At 43.8% G+C, this 20448-nt stretch overlaps 1 protein-coding gene across 1 annotated transcript in view; it reads right to left on the bottom strand.

Annotated features, from left to right (window-relative positions):
• Positions 1–5078: 5078 nt before the first annotated feature.
• LOC144759004 (uncharacterized) overlaps positions 5079–20448 on the bottom strand; it is a 62781-nt gene continuing 47411 nt past the window's right edge. The window contains exon 3 of the mRNA XM_078646462.1: positions 5079–6769. Within this exon, the coding sequence (XP_078502588.1) occupies positions 5317–6769 (1453 nt within the window). The 3' untranslated portion in view covers positions 5079–5316. The remainder of the gene's footprint in view (positions 6770–20448) is intronic.

Here is a 20448-nt window from a genome sequence, read left to right as displayed (position 1 = left end):
TCAAGTTCAAAGCGCTGTGTCTGGCTTTTAAAATTTTGAAGTTTTCTTCGCCGTCGGCACTTGCCAACTTACTTACTCCCTATTTTCCTTCAAGGTCCTTGAGATCTGAGTCGCTCCACCTGGCAGTATGCCCCCGTTTCAAATTGTGCAGAATGGGTGGCCGTTCCTTCCGGGTGCTTGCGGCAGGGTTATGGAACTCGCTTCCGGTCCATATTCGAGCTCTTGACGACCTGCTTGCCTTCAGGCAGGCGATTAAAACCTTCTTGTTTCCCGTCTCTGAATAGTTGCCCCTTTCTTTTATTGTGTGTTATGTTGTAGTGTCTGTCCAAGCGCCAGGACGCCCCTTTGCTGGGGCAGCTGTGCGCGATAAAAATACAATTAACATAACATAACATAACATAACATAACATAACATCCACAGACACACCTTACACACCCACACTGCGACCTACACCCACTGACTCCCTATAAGTCACACACACTGCATTACTTATCTTTTTTTGCTGTTTTACTCAAGCCCATTCAGGTACTGTTTCCTTTACTCTCTTTGTCCTTTCTCTTTGTCACTTCACATGTGTTTTCGTAATTCAATTTTTCTCGCTGTTTCACCCCTCTTTACTTATACTACCTGGTCTTTACTCACTTTCCCTCATTGTTCTTTATTTATCGTGATTCAGCCACTACCCTTCATTCTCCATTTTTTACTGTCTTTTCTTTTTCTTTTAACAGCCAATCACAGTCTCACACTATCTCTACTTTAGTGTTCTTCCTCTCTCTTCCTTTCTTTCGCTCCTTTAGTCATTTTACTTTTTTCACTTTCATCCAATTACACCTTCTCTATTTTTTACTATGTAATAAACAATCCCTCTGTGGTCATCTTGTAGTTCTTTTTCTCTTAACATAACTCTGTTTGTGTCCTTTCCTCATGCTAACTGCTTCATAAAATTTTTTTTTCTTTTTTTGCGGTGGCGCGCCCCGGTACGCGTACCCTAAGGACATTGCGCTTACCCGTGCGTTCACCGGTACGCGCCCCGGGAGCGCCCCGGGGTAAAAAAAAAAAAAGAAAATTGACATAATTATACAATATAAAATTAGCTTTAAAATTTATTCTTTTTTATAACTATAAATATTTGCTATTAAAAAACCATTGAAATTCACTGAAAAAACCATAGGTTTCACACCAGTTATAGTTAGGAATTAGCATTTAAAAAAACTATTAAATTCATTGAAAAAACCATAGGTTTCACACCAGTTATAGTTAGCTGGAAATTTTACTCGCATAAAACCATTGAAATTCCCACGTTATAGTTAGTTGGACTCACTATAACTTGCGCGTGCAATGCACTGCTGATGACGTCACATATTACACCACTCATGACATCATTACACCACGCAGCCTGCTTCAGGCGATATTCCGCGCTGGGACGTGGGGTTTAGGTGAAGAGGTCACCCGCCCGCTGCGACGAGATTACTGCCCCATCCTCGCAGACCCCACGGGAGCAGCCTTGGGGCACTCACGACCGCCAATGAGGGGTATCCCTTTGACGCAGGAACCCCTCTTCGGCTGGATTCGGCAACCACACAGGTTGTATACTTCAGATGCCTCAGCCTGATGCGGAGCATCTCACTAAGTCACTAAGTTTATGAGCACCCCCTTTTTTGGTCCTGAAGAATTGCCAATACAGGCATGAAACATGTCGACCTATTCACGATTGAGGGTTGAACGGGACTGACTCCTCGTAGCTACTGTAGTCCCATTGCCCCTCACATTTTTTACTAAGGTGGTGTACTACACGATTAAAGCCATAGCAGTAGATCACACCAACCTTTTTTAATCCACCTCACTCACGCTCACTACTTCACCCACTAGGGCCCTCACACCCTTACACCTACCGGCAAGGAACAAAAGATCTCCACAAGAGTGTAGCACCCAGTGCTACCCGTCAGGCATTGCAGCGCCGGCTTGAAGTTGGAGCAGGGAGCCGATGATGAAACGATACGACTAGCTGGTGACATGACAACAGCCGTTAAACCAGCCTGTTGTGTGAGGCATCCCTAGTTCCGACAAGGGATACCCTTCCCTGTTGTACTGAGGCATATCAACGCCTTACACTCTAGGAAGAGAGCAAGACATCACACTGCACTACGCCATCACTAATCTCAGGGGAACTGTGTGCAATCTATTGTTGCATAGGTTGTTGGGACACGCACACTGGACCCCTATAAATATTGTCCCCCCCAATGTCCCTCCCTGTTGTTGACACTATCACTGATGACATCACTGATGACATCTCATTTGACATTACTGATCACATCACTGATGACATCATTCATGTGATAATACGATGAACCTCTTCAGACTCTAATATAACCTTAGATACACTCAGTGTAAACAGACACTCACAGACTGTCACTCATCCATGGAGTTACTCACACACCTAGTCAGTCATGCAAAGAATCAATCACACCTCCATTTCCTCAACTATACAGTTATACACACCTTACTTATTCAAACATATACTAACACATATTTACTCTCTTATACAATCCCTGATACAAGTTCACAATGATCCATACAGCCACTCACACATTCACTGGCTCTTATGCACAGTTATTTATATATGTCAACTCTCACATGTACTGTGTTTTACATATGTACTTACTTTGACATGTAGCACTGAGATATCCATTCACTCACCAATAGACTCATGCACACAGTCAACCACCCATACAGCTGTTTCCACATGCACTTTTGAACCCATACATCTAGTGAATCAACTGCTCACACATCTATGCACAGAGTCATACACCTCCCAGCCACCCACACACACACTCAGTCTCCCATACAAATACTTGGGCAACCAATCAATAACCCATATAGTTACTCATATAGCTACTGATCAACACATGCAGCAGTTTACAGAACAACAGACATAATGATGCACAAATTAAGACAGTTTAGTCACTAACCCATGCACTCAGTGAGACACATTTAATCACTCACTCATACAGTCAGTCATGCACCTACTAAATCCTTCATCCAGACACTTATACATCCACTCATTCTTCAATATGTAAGACATATTTTAACTTTACAGAAACATACAGTCACTGGATGTTGTCATCAGTGATGTCATCAGTGATGTCATTTGAGATGTCATCAGTGATGTCATCAGTGATGTCACTGACCATGTCATGAATGATGTAATATGTGACATGATCAGCATGGATTGCGGGTGCGCGATATATAGTTAGTGCAACTAACTATATATGCGAATTTCAATGGTTTTGTGTGAGTAAAATAAGGTTTTGTAAATGCTAATTCCTAACTATATATGGTCTATAACCTATGGTTTTTTCAGTGAATATATATATATATATATATATAAGCCCTATATGGCCCTTGCCCCTCCTATCTTAAGCACAGATTTGCTTTCTACCAGCCGACCCGCCAGCTGCGATCTGCCTCCCTCAGACATGTGGTTATTCCCAGATTCAAGAAAGTTCGACTGGGGGGGCAGTCTCTGACGGTTCGTGCAGCTCAGCTGTGGAACAACCTACCTGAGGCCTTAAGACACTCGTCAAACCTTGCTAGCTTTAAAAAATTGCTAAAAACTCACTTATTTATGCAGACTATGTAAGCTTTCCATTGCTCTAGCTGACACCATGACCTTTTCATCGCGCCAGGACAGTTTCGACTAACAGCGCGCGCTATAAATAAACATATAACATAACATAACATAACATATATATATATATGTGTGTGAGAGAGCATATTTATAGTTAAGCACCTGTAGGACTATGGAATTACTAACCTGCAGACTAGCCCAAAAAAATCCCTTTTAAAGGTAACATATGGCATCAGCTTAAGCAGGTCATACTCAGTGTGCCAGTAGAGTAGCTCCATAGATTGCCTTTGCTAGACTTTTAGCACTGTACGTACCTATAGGGGCTCAGAAGAACTGCCTTGAATATTATGAGAAAAAAGGTGATCGCTGAGTTAGACTGAGACATAGTTAGAGCAACATTATGGATATTACCTTTGCAGGAGCGTTTAAAAAAAAATCAAAACGAATAACTAACCTCAAATACCCATAACTTTATAACTGCTGACCCTTCACCCTTACATGGTGCTTGTAGTGTTATAACAAACTCTTTGTTCTAGCCTCCTCCATTCCACAATAATTCCTATCAATAATTTTGGTATCATGCACTGAATCTGTTTTATGACCACTTAGGATTTGGTTTAATGATCCTCTGTAAATAAGAAACTCATATCAAATATTTATACAATTAATCTAACCGCAAATCGTTTACATAGTCAGCGATTGGCCAAGATCCAGCTCGATGATATACACCTCTGTGAAGTGCCACTATGATGGCTTAATTTACGGATGCATGCCATGATGAACATAAGCATCACTTCTTCCGCGTCAGGGCTTGGGTGGTAAATGCCGTGCACTGCAAACATTAACCCTGAGAGTCACAGCTCTCATTCCGATTCTTTCACTTATTCCGCGTCAGGGCTTTGGTCGTAAAAGTTGTGCAATGCAAGGATAACTCTGAGAGTCACAGCTCACATTCTGCTACTTTTACTTCTTCCGTGTCAGGACTTGGGTGGTAAATGTCGTGCACTGCAAGCAGTAATGGGGAGAGTCGCAGCTCCCATTCTGCTCTTCTCACTTCTTCTGCATCGGGGTTTGGGTGATAATTGTCGTGCACTGCAAGAATTAACCCTGAGAGTAACAGATCACATTCTGTTCCTTTCACTTCTTCCGCATCAGGGCTTGGGTGGTAAATGTCCTGCACTGCAAGCATTAACCCTGAGAGTAACAGCTCACATTCTGCTCCTTTCCCTTCTTCCGGGTCAGGGCTTGGGTGGTAAATGTTATACACTGCAAGAATTATCCCTGAGAGCTACCGCTCACATTCAGCTGCTTTCACTTCTCTGCTTCTGAACACTGTTTTCTGACCACTGTCACTGAGTCATCACTGTTGTATGAAATGACCAAACACCACAATCAGCTGTGAATATTCAGAGGTGTGCTTATTAAATTAGTTCTTCCTGCAGGGACTCAGTCAGAGTGTGTTGAGTGTATAGGTATTAGCACTAATCCTTCCAGTTACCTGAAAATACCCTTCTTAGCCCAAGCATTGTTCCCAGTGCTGCTTTTACAGGTAGCATGAACAGGAACCATTGGATGTTTTTCTTTTTAACTCTACTTCATCAAATAATTGCTCTTAAATGGTTTTTCCCCTGTGTGTGTTTGCTGATGGCTTTGTAGGTTTAATAATAGCCTAAAACTACTTCCATATTCACTGTTCTTGTATGTTTTTTCCCTTGTGATTTTTTTGCTGATGTCTTCGGAGATTTGATACTTGACTAAAGCTCTTCCCACATTCATTACACTTGAATGGTTTTTCCCCTGTGTGTGTTCGTTGATGAGCCATGAGATTTGAGGAATCACTAAATCTACTTCCACATTTACTGCAATTGTATGGTTTTTCCCCAGTGTGTATTCGCTGATGTTTTTGGAGGTCTGCTAACCGACTGAAGCTCTTCACACACTCACCGCAATGGTATGGTTTCTCCCCTGTGTGTGTTCGCTGATGTCTTCGGAGGACTGCTAACTGACTGAAGCTCTTCACACATTCATTGCAATGGTATGGCTTTTCCCCTGTGTGTGTTCGCTGATGTGTTTGGAGGTGTGAAAACCGACTGAAGCTTTTCACACATTCACTGCAATGGTATGGTTTTTCCCCTGTGTGTGTTCGCTGATGTCTTCGGAGGTCTGCTAACTGACTGAAGCTCTTCACACATTCATTGCAATGGTATGGCTTTTCCCCTGTGTGTATTCGCTGATGTCTTCGGAGGTCTGCTAACTGACTGAATCTCTTCATACATTCATTGCAATGGTATGGCTTTTCCCCTGTGTGTGTTCGCTGATGTGTTTGGAGGAGTGATAACCGACTGAAGCTCTTCACACATTCACCACAATGGTATGGTTTTTCGCCTGTGTGTGTTCGCTGATGTCTTCGGAGGTCTGTTAACCAACTGAAGCTCTTCACACATTCACTGCAATGGTATGGTTTTTCCCCTGTGTGTGTTCGCTGATGTGTTTGGAGGAGTGATAACCGACTGAAGCTCTTCACACATTCACTGCAATGGTATGGTTTTTCCCCTGTGTGTGTTCGCTGATGTCTTCGGAGGTCTGTTAACCGACGGAATCTCTTCACACATTCACTGCAATCGTATGGTTTTTCCCCTGTATGTGTTTTCTGATGTATTTGGAGATTTGATAATTGACTGAAGCTATTTACACATTCAGTGCATTGGTATGGCTTTTCCCCTGTGTGTGTTTGCTGATGTCTATGTAGGATTGATGATTGACTAAAGCTCTTCACACATTCAGTGCAATGGTATGGTTTTTCCCCTTCGTGTGTTCTCTGATGATCTTTTAGGATTACTAACTGATTAAAGTTCTTCACACATTCAGTGCAATTGCACAATTTTTCTCCTGTGTGTGTTTGCTGATGGTGCTTTAGTAGTGATGACAAACTAAAGCTCTCGCTGCATGTGTATGATTCTTTTTTCTTGCTTAGTGTTTTTGGGATGGATATATATTTGTCTACATCACATGACCGTGTTTCCTGAAGGGCCAATATGGTTGATAAGCTACTTGCGTTATTCTCACATTCCCTATATGTCTGTGTTGTTTTGGATGCTTGATTTCTGATTGAACAATAAAATACAAGACTCACTAAATACCTATCGCATTCATAGTAAAAGTAAGGCGCCTTTCTGGGTGATTGCGTCCTTACATTGGATGACGGCTTTGCGTGCTTGTGGGTAAAGATTTGTCTTCCTTCTGGTCGGTGCAAATTGGGACAATACTCTGTGCTTTAGAGAGCAGAACCCCTCTTTTCTTTAGCCTTCAGTTGTTTGGTTCCACTTCGTTGTGCTTCTCCTTGGTTCCTGTGGTTTGGCTAGAAAGAGTTAACAATACACTGAGAGCACTGTAATGCAACTTGTAATGTTTACAGCTACTCCGAAGAGTGTCCCTGGGCCGAGAACAGGTCTGAAGAGAAAGTAAATCTGGTTGTTTCAAACATGGACAAATAGCCAGGTTTTCAATCTTTTTTTAAACATTGTCATGCTACTAACAGCGCAAAGCTCAAGAGGGAGTTTTTCCAAGCTATGGATTCCAAATAGACACAAGACCTTCCTCCAACTTTTATACCGACCTCATGATCGAAACAGGCGTTGGACGCTTGTTTATACAGCAGGTGGTTTGTCAGTGTTATTCACTGAATTGCCTTTGACTGTTTCTTCCTGGATCTGTCCTCTGTCTCTGATTTCACTGATATTTTCTGAGCTCCTTATTTTTGACTATTTTTGCTGATTTGCTGTGTTATCTTCATTATTCATAATCAATCCGGGCATTTAGGCTTATTTTCTGTTGGATGTAAAGAAATTAAAAATTACTAAATGCAAATGTAATGGAATGTGAATACACAATATTTATCTGGGTGTAGAAGAAAGACATCTCTGCTTTACCATATCTGAAACTTAACAAGGAATATTTCACCATACATGGATATTTCACTAAAAGTTCTGTTGAGCAGGTCACAGCTTATTTACTCATAAAAAGGCAGTGATTTACCACTGTTCACAGAGTAACTTACTAAAGAAAGGGAAGCCACTGAGCCCTCACATGCTACAAATACAGTTTTAGCTAGATACTCATTTAAACAAGAACAGATTGTAAAAAAGAGAGGAAGCACAAAGCATTGCAGGTAGGTCAATTTCATGAAGTATCTACCAAAGGGTCCTCAGGACTGTCTTACTCGTGGTGGCGGTCTGACTGACACCACGCTGGCGGTCTGACTATCATAATATGAGTGTGGTGGTCGAACTGCAACGAGACCTCCACCTCCACCTGAATCAAGTATCCTGCATCCGCGGTGGTCTGCAAACGGCCTGAATATGTGTGCGGTACATATCCTGGTCCTGCTGAGCCTATTACGATCTGCATATCCACTGCCCGTTTCATGGTGGGGACACCACCTTGAAAAGGGCAGTAGACATGCAGGTAAAGGGGCCCTAGCAGGGCCTCCAGACTGGGTTGCATGCGGGGTGCACATGTTGTGCCTCTCTGGAACTGCACCCTCGTTCCTGCATGGTGTGGCATGCAAAACATTGTGCATGCCATACAGTGCAGGAACGTGCCGCAGGCCCTCTCAGGGTGGTGGTATGCTGTTTAGGATCTCCCATGGACCTAACACAGCCGCTGCCATGAGACTGCAGCTGCACCACCCGCCCTGGATTAATGTCATAATCCGGCGGGCGGGCTCAACAAGGGCTTGGCGATCTTCCTAGGACCACCATGGAGGTGGTCCCATTGGAAGACAGCCAAACTCGTAATAAGGCCTTAGGCCACCTTCAACACTTTCCACAGCCCTCCTAGTTCAAGAATTTCTGGATCCTTCTAACTTGGAAAACTGAAGCAGTATCCTGAGTTGAGGTGGATTTTCTATTGGCATAATATATATCAATCGCCCTTAAACTAGTGTCTGATTCTGAACTGAATGACAACTTAAACAAGCATTGGCATAGCCAATAGGTCTCGCCCACAGGACCTAATAAGTGTTTAGCCATGCAGGAGAATAGGGTTTGGGGCGGGGTGGGTTTGCTTAGACTGGGGTTGTTCTGTTGCAACACAAATCAACTACAAACAGAACCAAGCATATCCACACACACGCACAAACATACACACTCATGCAAGTTGGCAGTGAAGAAGGAGCATGCGAGAACCTAATCTGCCAACCAGAGTCTGTCCCCAGCTCTTTGTGCTGCCCAAGCAGAGCCCCCCGCACACCACACCAGATGCCTTAGGCACGTCTCTTTTATTATCCAGAGTGACTAAATCGATGATATCATGGATACTGTGACAGTAAGCACTGTGGCACTGTTAATTGTAATGTTACTGATGCAAAATAATAAATAAAGTTGTTTTTTTAAAAGCACGTCCCTTTAAACAAAAAAACAAACAAAAAAAGTTACAAAAAGAAAAATATTTGTAAAAAGTTGCCAACTTGGAAGACGATGTAGGTCCCCAGGCAGTGTGTCTTTTTGCCAGGTTTAACAGAATGCCAGCCGCGTCCAAAGGTTTAAGGGTGAAGGGCAGGGGGGTGCTGGACATGACAATCTGGACTTTAGTGAGGGGTGGGGGTTGTTGTGATGAGAAAGACAAGAATTGGCAAGATTTTGTTCCAGCTCGACATTTTTTTTTTTTTCAATAAATGTCGCAAATTGCTAAACTGGCTACCAGTGTCCATGCCGGGGAGTGATCGCCATGCTAGGCATATATTGGCTTTTACAGCAACGGTGAGAAATCTCATGCTGAAACAAAGAGGCCCGGTCTCCCTTAAGGGAAGAAAGAGAGAGATGGGTCCTGCAGAAGAGTTGCTGATTTTTGACATCTTTTTTCCCAGTCCTTCCCCTCCCCCCTCCTGCTCCTCACCCGATCCGTTACCCTGTGGAAAAGTAAATTTTGCCATGTTATGTGTGCCTACGTGTTCCCCATCCTATGTTATATGTGCATGATTAGATATGCATGTATTCCCCTATGATCGATTAAAGACGCAATTACAGTTGTGTCCAACTCTAGTATGTCAGTTTCCAGTTCTCGTGAAAGCAACGAGTATTAGGCCTATGTTGCCATGTTTTACAGTGTACACGTTAATTCATTGAATTGTCCCCGTTTCTAGGCCTCAAAAGGGCCCGGACGCCAGATTCAAGCTCCAGTCTTCTGAACCCGCTCCGAGGAGCGATACAGCCCCCACCTGCATCCCTGACCCTTCACTTACTTCCGCGCCGCGTGGTGCCCGGCCCGGCCTGGCTCTGCCTGCCTGTCTGCCAAGAGTATGTTATGCTTCTAGTTATCAGTCCAGCTCCTCGTCTCTGCATTCCTAAGCTACTGAATCGCATCAACAGTTTCAGCTATGATCTAGCCTTTCTGTCTCCATGCAAGAGAAATACTGTATTAATATTCATAGAATATTCCTAGCACACGCATTACACGAAGAATATATGCATGCACCAGCCTTAGAGTCAAGTAGCCTCTGCCCTGATAGCTTTTAGTTTCTATCAACATGTACTCCAAACACAAGATACCAGATATGCCATAGGTACATGTCGTCTTGACCCTGCAGACTTTAGTCTCCTCTTCTAGTGCAGAAGTCATAGCCCCCAGTTCTTCCTAGTCACACGTCATTGCCCGTTTGCGCGCACCACTAGGTTAAAGGTCCCAGCTGCTCAGGTAGCCCCCTCCATGTTTCCGCCTATTTTATGACACTTCTGTGACGTTTTCATCACATGTCCATGTACACGCCTTCTTGTTACACCCATTTTGTCCTTATCTTTCGCGACTGCTACGAGTTACGCCTACTGCTACGCCTATTGTATGCAATGTAATGTAATGTATTATACTATATATATGCTGCACTGTCGATGAGGCATTGCAGCTGCCATCCATTCTATTTCCGTGCAGGCTATCCCGTTCCTGTCCCTTCCCTTATGCCTGATTAAAGCCTGTTAGACTCAGATACCTCGAATCCTGTCTCTTATTTATTGAGCTATCTGTTTTATTCAATGTATTCAAAAATAGTACCGGTAATTAATTATTTATTTACCACATAATGGCGCCCGAACAGGGACTTGCCCTTTCCCCACGCGCCGGCGAAGCCACGCAGGCCCCCTGACCCTCTGCAGCCGTGACGGAACCATACCGTGCACGTGCAGATATTTCTGCTTCAAGTATCCCTCAGGCCCACGGAGGAGACGGAGACTGCGGTCCAGCATCCAGACGAGTCGGTGAGGAATGCGGCGAGTCCCGACCAGAGCCCAAGCCGAGAGTACAAGGTCCGAGGTATCCGGAGGCCCACCTGTAACTGAAGTCCGAAGTTCGTAGTCCGACGTCGTAGCAGTCCAGTCCAGTCCGAGGCCTTCCGTTCTTGCTGCCCAGTGAGTACCGTTGCTGGGGTAGTATCTAGACAGGGTCAATTAATTTGTCTCTGGTCCGATGGGTTTGGGTACACAGATCCAGTCCGAAGTATTCACTTAGGTGGATACGGGTCCTGACGTGTCTCTTTATGGGACCGGTATGTTCTTTACTGTTTTTAGCAGTGCATCCAGTAATTCTAGTAAGTCTGTTCTCGAGAAGTCCGAGTATTATGTTTTAAATGTACCAGGTAATATTCTGTTCGAACTGTTATTAATGTTATTTAATGTGTTTTCAATGTCGTGGTATGAGTGATTTGTTTTGCTATTCATTACTGTGTTTATCGTGTATTGTATTGTGTTTGGATTCAAGTCTAGAATGCCTCTGTTTTCCAAGTTATGTCAGATAGGAACCCGGAAAGGGTTACTCGAAAAATCAGTTCCTGTCCCGCCTAGGGACAGTCCAGGACATTTTATGTATCATAAGCATGGCTTAAGTGCCATATTGTATTTAGATTTATGGGTCGACTATACCAAGGATCTAGAAGAGAAATATAGATGGCCTGTATCAGGTACATGGGATGCCGAGTGCATCATGCGAGTAGAAGAGGCATTATGGAAAAAGAAAGCCCGACAGTCCCAGAAAGATGCCATCGAGTTATGGCGCAAAGAATCTCATAGAAGAACCGAAAAAGAAATCAGAAAAACAGAGTTAAGTAGGGAATCCGCAGAAAGAGCCCAAGAAAGGGAACTTCTAGAAGAAGGTGAACGAGTTAGAGCAGAACAATCAGACAGACAGAGAAATGCTCTTATAAGGGGCATGTATCCTCTTCTTGCCGAGGGTTTGCCGAAGGCAACCCCGGAAGCATCCAGTAATTTTCCGCCACCATTAGTCCCGACTAAGCTACGTCATAAACCGACCGCAGCTGAAATTTTTCTTTCGTCCTATTTGGACGATACAGTTCCAGAATATGCAAATCATATTCCGCCTGTTCAACCTCAGCACCCTGTTAATAATGTAATCCCTGTTCCTCCAGCCACTGGTCCCGGGGACCAAGTTAATGTACCCCCGGCCCAGCCTACAGTAAATGCACCCGTTTTACCAGTCACGTTACCAGCACCCGCACGTCCGGTATTACCTGACGACTCTAGCCCAGGAGGGGCGGCGGGAGGCGCTCCTACCACCCCGCCTCAAACGAAACGAATGACGCTGAGAGAAGCAGCGTTACAACGTACACCGAAAGTCTCTACTTACGCAGCCCTCAAGAAATACCTTACTGATTGCGTATATGATTCAGTACCAGGTGAAGATTACATGATACTGTATTCAGTACGTTTACGACGAGTTACCACCTTTTTGGTTACTCTGCCAGACATGAAGGACCATCTAGATAGAATATATCGTTTTATCCGTACAGGGGAGGATCCAGAAAGTATTCACGAAGCTATGGCACACAGAAAAGTCGAGACTCAACATCTGATTTTACAGTTTCTGATTAACTGTTTAATAAGAGAACAAGACTATCCTGAGAAAGATAAAGATAAGATGAAAGTCCTGACAAAGTGGAGTGATAATATAGCCGAGGGAAAACACAAGACACAGAATTGTATAGACGCTATGTACAGGAAAATCCGTAAGGAAATTCTAGACATACACGAAAAAGAGAAAGCAAGGAAAATAGCCGAGAAAGAGAATGACTCTTCAAGTGAAGAGGTAGACAGCGAGAATCCTGACAGAATAGCGTATGTAGGTAGAACTAGACTGTCCGACAGACATTCACGTCCAGATTACAAGAAAAGTTTTCCTCCTCCAGTGCCAGAACAATGTTCTCTTGAGCAAGTATTCCAAGCTACCGATAAAATTCTGAAATCACGAATAGGTTATAGTGAACTTAATACCATGCATGAACAAGAACTAGCCCGATCAGCAGTCCGATGGACTAGTGATTCTACCACGTTTCCAGATGAAATAGTGGCACAAATGTTCCTGAAACTACCCCCAGCCGAGCAACGTCTGGTGGGTATGTATATGATCCAGCACCTCATCACACTGTATGAGGTTCAGCATTCTGATCCAGGTCCTTTACATGATGTATTGAACGAGTTACTCCAGTACAGATGGAAAGGTCTAGGTACCGATTTAATTAATGTCATTCTAGAACAGCGCCACAAATACAGTACGTTCCTGACTCCGCATTTTGTTCCCGTTCCACCCCCAGTAAGGAAGTCATTCTACATAGATAGACAGAATCCGTTACGAGAAGTACATCCAGTTAGGACAACGGGGGGTGCTCTAGAACGAGTATTTGTTTACACCCCCATCACGAAAATAGAACTTTTGGAGATGAAAAAGTTAATTCCCTGTCATGATAAAGATCCAGCAGGGTTCCACCGTGAACTAAAAGACATGCTCCGTATGGGAGAATACACGTATCCTGATATCATTAAAATGTTAAAGGTCTTGTTGCCTGCGGGCATATATGAAAAACTTAAAGAAAAAGAATGGGAGGTGGGAGAGAATAAGATAGATTGGTCCGCATTAGAAGCCGAAGATAACACACGAGTACCAGGTACCGGTCTTGGGGATAAAGCTAAGGCTTTGCCCGAACTGTTAATACAAGTCTTGCCCAGATTACTAGCCACGAAAAAGGAAGATTGGGATGCTATCTCAGCCTGTAAACAGAAACAAGATGAAGATACTAGTGACTTTTATTCTAGATTCGAGAAATGTTTCATTATTAATAGTGGTCTGAAAACAAGTAGTGAATCGTACCCTCATCTTTTTGTTACCAAACTAGTCGAGAATTCAAGTCCACAAGTTAAAAATCGAGTACTGAAAGTCGAGAGTTCTTGGCAAGCTAATACTCCGTCACAAATGCTCCAGATGCTCCAGTACCACCAGAACAGAATCAGGGAAGAGCAGGAACATGAAAGAAGACGTATGAAAGACACAAAAATGAAAGTATTAGTTGCACAGTCTGTTCCACAAGACAGTCAGAAGAGGGGTCCGAATCAAGCCAGTCATCCTGCAGCTCCCGTTAAAGGGACATGCAATTATTGTAAACAGCCAGGTCATTTTATAAACGAATGTGCAGTTCTGAAACACAACATAGCTACTGGTAAGACTAAAGAGAGACCGCGTCCGTCTAGACAAGAACAAGTTTTACAGACTTCCCAGCCACCGCAGAACGCACAACAGTCAGTTACAGTACCGCAGCCTATCGCTGCAACACAGCACGTTACACAACAGATGTACCAGTATGCACAGTCAGAGTATCCAGATTATCAGCCGTATTCATGAAACAGCCTAGAGAGGGAGGTTGGCTTGCCTCTCATCGAGATTCCTGTAGATCAAGAGGGTCCCTATGTACATAGTCAAGTATTAGGAAAAGACAGAAAGTTTCTGATTGATACAGGGGCAAGTAGGACTACCATCAGTCATGACGAGGTTCCAGGGGCTCCGCTCTCAGGCTCAAGAAATGTTTCCCTTGGATTTTCAGGAAAGCCTATTGTTAATGAAATATCGAAACCAGTTACTCTAGAAGTTGGTCCACTGTCCCGAACTACTGATTTGTTACTTACGAAGTCATGTCCAGAAAATTTATTAGGCATTAAGACACTGAAAGAATTAGGTGCCATAATTTGTTGCTCCCCAGAGGGAGTAAGACTGTTCCTGCAAGATTTTAAAGGTCATTATGTATTACGTGATTTTGATCCAAGATTATTGAATGTACCACAACATTTATGGGCGCAAGGTCCAACTGATGTAGGTTGTATGCATATCACACCCTATCGTGTCACTCTGAAACAAGGTGTTGTATTATCACGAATCAGACAGTACAAATTGCCACCTGAGGCTGTAGCAGCCTTATCTAAAATTATTGACGAGCTTATTGTTCAAGGAGTAGTTGTAGAAACTGACTCCAATGTATGTAATTCTCCTATCATTCCAGTCCTGAAACGTACTGATCCAAATGCACCTCCAGTGTATCGATTAGTGATTGACCTTCGAGAACTTAATAAATGTATCATACCCCAGTACCCAGTAGTCCCAGATATTTCCTCACTCTTGACTGCCATTGATTCTGAAGCCACATTCTTTACAGTTATCGATCTCAAGAACGCATTTTTCAGTGTCCCCATTCATCCAGACAGACAGTTTCTTTTCGGATTCTGTTTAAATGGAAGAAGCTATAAATTTACACGAGCTCCTCAAGGTTTCACAGAAAGTCCTAGCATTTACAGTCAAGCACTTAAGAGACAACTAGACAATATTCACATGCCAACTGACACTGCCCTACTCCAGTATGTCGATGATCTACTGATCACAGCCCGTTCTGAACGTGACTGCGAACGTGCGTCACTTACAGTTCTGTATTTTCTGGCCGAGATGGGGCACAAGGTGTCCCCTTCCAAATTACAATTCTGTGTCCAGCAAGTGGTATACTTGGGACACTTACTGTCCAAGAGGGGTAGGCAGTTGACACCAGACCGTATCCAGTTAATAGCGCATCTTCCACAGCCCAAGACTCAGAAGGAGGTACGAGCTTTTATCGGCCTCACTTCTTACTGTAGACAATGGATTCCTCAGTATGCATTTCTAGCCAAACCACTGATACAGTTAACGACACAGGAGGCAGCCGTATCGACTGTCCTCCCTTGGACCCAGGAACATACACTTGTTTTTAATGAATTAAAGAAAGCTTTATGTAAAGCACCTGTTCTAGCAACACCAAACTACAGTAAGCCTTTTACACTTTTTGTTACTGAACGTGATGGTACTGCATTATCTGTTCTCACACAAGATCAAGCAGGACAATACAAGCCCTGTGCTTATTTTTCTAGCACATTAGATCCAGTAGCCCAGGCTCTGCCTGCGTGCCTCAAGTCAGTTGCAGCCACAGCTCTAGCTATCAGACAGAGTGATTCCATAGTGTTAGGACATTCCCTGACAGTACAAGTTCCACACTCCGTGGAAGTTCTTTTAAACCGAACACAGACCCAGCACTTGACAATTGCACGTTTAACAGGTTATGAACTGACACTGTTTCAGCCACACATAGAAATCAGGCGCTGCAACGTTTTAAATCCAGCTACACTGTTACCCTCAGTTACTTCAAGTCCTGCCACACATGACTGTGTGGAAATTGTTAACACCATGACAAAGCCAAGACAAGACTTGACAGATATTGCATTACCAGATCCCGACCTGACACTTTATGTGGATGGTTCATGTATGAGAACAAGTACAGGAGAACTAGTAGCCGCGTATGCAGTGACTACTGAAACCGAAGTTATAGAAACACACCGTATTGATACCCTGTCTGCTCAAGCAGCAGAGCTAGTTGCTCTGACCCAAGCCTGCATACGTGCCAAGAATCTGAAAGTTAACATATACACAGATTCACGTTATGCATTCGGAGTCGTACACGACTTTGGAGTGCTCTGGCAAGAGAGAGGTTTCATGACTTCTCATGGAACCAAGATTCAGCATGGTCTCCTCATTCAAGCTCTGTTAAATGCAATACATTTACCGACAGCTATCGCCATTATGAAGTGCAAAGCACATACGAAAGTTACTGATATCATTTCCCAAGGTAACGATCTAGCAGATCGTACAGCCAAGCTTACAACTCAGACTCCAGACATTCCAGTTAACATGGCACCGACACACATTCCAGAGCAGACTACTTGTATGACAGTTAAGGACCCTACACAAGATGTACTAGATATCCAGTCACATGCTACCTCTGATGAAATCAAGAAATGGTCCGAACAAGGAGGGGTCCAGACAGATCAGGGATGGTTGACGAAGGGAAAAGCCACATGGTTTCTCCCCGACTCAATGGTTCAAGTCATTATTAATACCGCACATAGTCCAGTACACCTAGGAGAAAAGGCCATGTTAGACAGTATCCAGAACATTTGGTTCAACAAACATTTACGAGCAGCCGCCAAACAGAAAGTGCGTACGTGCATGATCTGTTGTCAGTTCAATCCAGGTAAAAGTGTCCCGGTGGAACAAGGTGGATTCCAACCTCCCGACCACCCTTTTGAAGTCCTCCAGATGGATTATATTCAGATGGAGCGATGTCGAGGTTTCAAGTATGTCCTCGTAGTTGTATGTGCTTTGTCCAGATGGACAGAAGCATATCCAGTTCCAGATTACACAGCCGCGACCACTGCCAGGCAGTTGGTTCGTGAGTATTTTCCCCGCTATGGTTTGCCAAGGGTCGTGTATTCAGACAACGGCCAGCCATTCTCCTCTGAACTCATGAAACAAGTATCCCTTCTGTTAGGGTACCAGTGGAAGTTCCACTGTGTACGGCACCCCGAAGCAGCTGGTCTAGTTGAGAGACATAATCAGACATTAAAAATCCGCATTGCAAAAGTATGTACAGAAAAAGGTGTAGATTGGTTAGTAGCACTGCCAGTTGCCCTTTTTTATATGAGAATGGTTGCACACTCCAGATCAGGTCTGTCCCCGTACGAGGTCGTATTCGGCCGTCCTCCAAATATGTGGGGTACACCTATGCCCCGAAAGATTACAGACGTTTCCAGTAATATGCTGACAGATTACCTAGCTTCCTTGATGTCTGCCCTACACTCTTGTCGTTCACAGGTCGCCGCTGCTTTTCCAGACAACACCGAAGTGAAACCGCACGAAGTCATACCAGGCGACTTCGTCCTCGTAAGAAATTTTGATCGTTCAAGTCCGCTGGAGCCCCGCTGGAAGGAGCCCAAGTTGGTGTTATTAACAACAAGGACCGCAGTCAAGCTCGAGGGACGCAAGGGCTGGGTACATACCAGCCACATCAAGAAATTCCATGGATTACGACCAAAGACATTTATCAAAGACTGCCCCGTTCTCAAAGACTGTCCAGACACAGACTCTAAACTTCCCCTGTTAGAGAAAACTCCGCAGCAGGAGTATAAAGCCAAACTCCGGTCTAGTAAAATAAGTCAGCCAGTTTAATTGTTTAAGTCCCTCTCGGGTGAAGCGGTTAGACAGGTTCCTGACATGTATGAGATAGACCCACACAGTGAGAGAGTTAGTCAAAACTCTAAGAGATGTATTATCGTCCTATTCTTTTTATTATTCTTGAGTCTTATGGTTACCTGCATAAGTTATGCTTTTCATTTATGTTTTCCTATTTCACATGTACATATGTTTCCTAATGTTACAGTAGAGCACACATTTAGTGACCTGCCTCCTCACGAGTTATCCTATCGTCTTGCTATGCGTAATAACACATTTATCAGAATGTTACACTATTCACACCAGACCAGCAATGCCACTAATTGTTGGGTGTGTGGTCGACTTCCCCCTTTCCAGACACCGAAGGGAGTTCTGCCACTTTTTCCTTATCCGTTTTCACACAATGGTTCGTGTGGAGCATGGTCCACGTTAACGTCATCCTCAATTGATATGTCCCTTCTGAATCGAACATGTTTCCCAGACAAGCAAGGTCTTTCCCATAGAACAGGGTTAGATCTAGAAAATGAAGTATATGATTTAGGTAATTATTCCTCGAAATTTATGGTTCTGAATGTCCAGTCCGATACTACTCCAGATTTGCCCGCTATTTCAGTACTACCAGTTAAAGGCGAATTATGTGTCAGAAAGAATGGTTCCGCACATGTAGGACATAGTGATTGTACTACTGTGGTCGAGTATAGTGACAGTGGGAAATCCATTTTCAAAGCCTCACGTCATTCTTATTTTGTTTGTGGTCAGACCGCATATGTTCGTCTTCCCCTCGATTGGGATGGAACCTGTTACATTGCCTTCCTACTGCCACCAGTTTTTCTAGCCCCATCCGATTATCACAGAAACACACATCTAGTACACGTTAGACATAGAAGGGAGACTGAGTCCCCAATTGTCGATCAAACTGAAACTACTTTAGAACAATATCAAGACTTCAATAAAGGTTTCTTTTTCTTCATAGGTCCTGTCCAGAATAGTAAGTTAATACGTAGGTTAACCAGAACCCTTGAAGCAGTAGTGAATGAGACTACTTCCGCTCTAGGTAATTTAACCGAAGAGCAATCTGCCATTAGATTTGTCGTGCTCCAAAATCGTCTCGTCCTTGACGTCATACTGGCCGATAGGGGAGGAGCTTGTAGAGTCATCGGATCTAGTTGCTGCATTTTCATTCCTAATAACGCACCGTCTGTATATTCAGCTATAACCAGACTTCATAAAATTGCCCATCAGTTACACCAAGATCCAGGCACCTGGACATGGTCCGGTTGGCTCTGGAGTATAATATCTGCATGGGGATGGAAAGTATTGTCATTTATAGGTATAGCAGTAATGATCATATTCAGTTGCTGTCTCTGTTTACAATGTGGCCCTGCGATTTGCGGCTTGTGTGCTACATCCTGTATTCCTAGTCCTAAGTCCCGTTCCAAGACAATTCGAGACGAGCAAATGATGCTATATGAACAGATAGATGGTATCATGAATATTGATGTTTCCTGATGGAAACGTAGGGCACAAGGAGGGAATGTGGAAAAGTAAATTTTGCCATGTTATGTGTGCCTACGTGTTCCCCATCCTATGTTATATGTGCATGATTAGATATGCATGTATTCCCCTATGATCGATTAAAGACGCAATTACAGTTGTGTCCAACTCTAGTATGTCAGTTTCCAGTTCTCGTGAAAGCAACGAGTATTAGGCCTATGTTGCCATGTTTTACAGTGTACACGTTAATTCATTGAGGTGTCCCCGTTTCTAGGCCTCAAAAGGGCCCGGACGCCAGATTCAAGCTCCAGTCTTCTGAACCCGCTCCGAGGAGCGATACAGCCCCCACCTGCATCCCTGACCCTTCACTTACTTCTGCGCCGCGCGGTGCCCGGCCCGGCCTGGCTCTGCCTGCCTGTCTGCCAAGAGTATGTTATGCTTCTAGTTATCAGTCCAGCTCCTCGTCTCTGCATTCCTAAGCTACTGAATCGCATCAACATTTTCAGCTATGATCTAGCCTTTCTGTCTCCATGCAAGAGAAATACTGTATTAATATTCATAGAATATTCCTAGCACACGCATTACACGAAGAATATATGCATGCACCAGCCTTAGAGTCAAGTAGCCTCTGCCCTGATAGCTTTTAGTTTCTATCAACATGTACTCCAAACACAAGATACCAGATATGCCATAGGTACATGTCGTCTTGACCCTGCAGACTTTAGTCTCCTCTTCTAGTGCAGAAGTCATAGCCCCCAGTTCTTCCTAGTCACACGTCATTGCCCGTTTGCGCGCACCACTAGGTTAAAGGTCCCAGCTGCTCAGGTAGCCCCCTCCATGTTTCCGCCTATTTTATGACACTTCTGTGACGTTTTCATCACATGTCCATGTACACGCCTTCTTGTTACACCCATTTTGTCCTTATCTTTCGCGACTGCTACGAGTTACGCCTACTGCTACGCCTATTGTATGC

The sequence above is a fragment of the Lissotriton helveticus genome, chromosome 1_1 (genome assembly GCF_964261635.1).
Source record: "Lissotriton helveticus chromosome 1_1, aLisHel1.1, whole genome shotgun sequence".
Lineage (NCBI taxonomy): Eukaryota > Metazoa > Chordata > Amphibia > Caudata > Salamandridae > Lissotriton > Lissotriton helveticus.
Note: the sequence above shows the minus strand (reverse complement) of the source record. Positions and strands in the feature narration are given on the sequence as shown.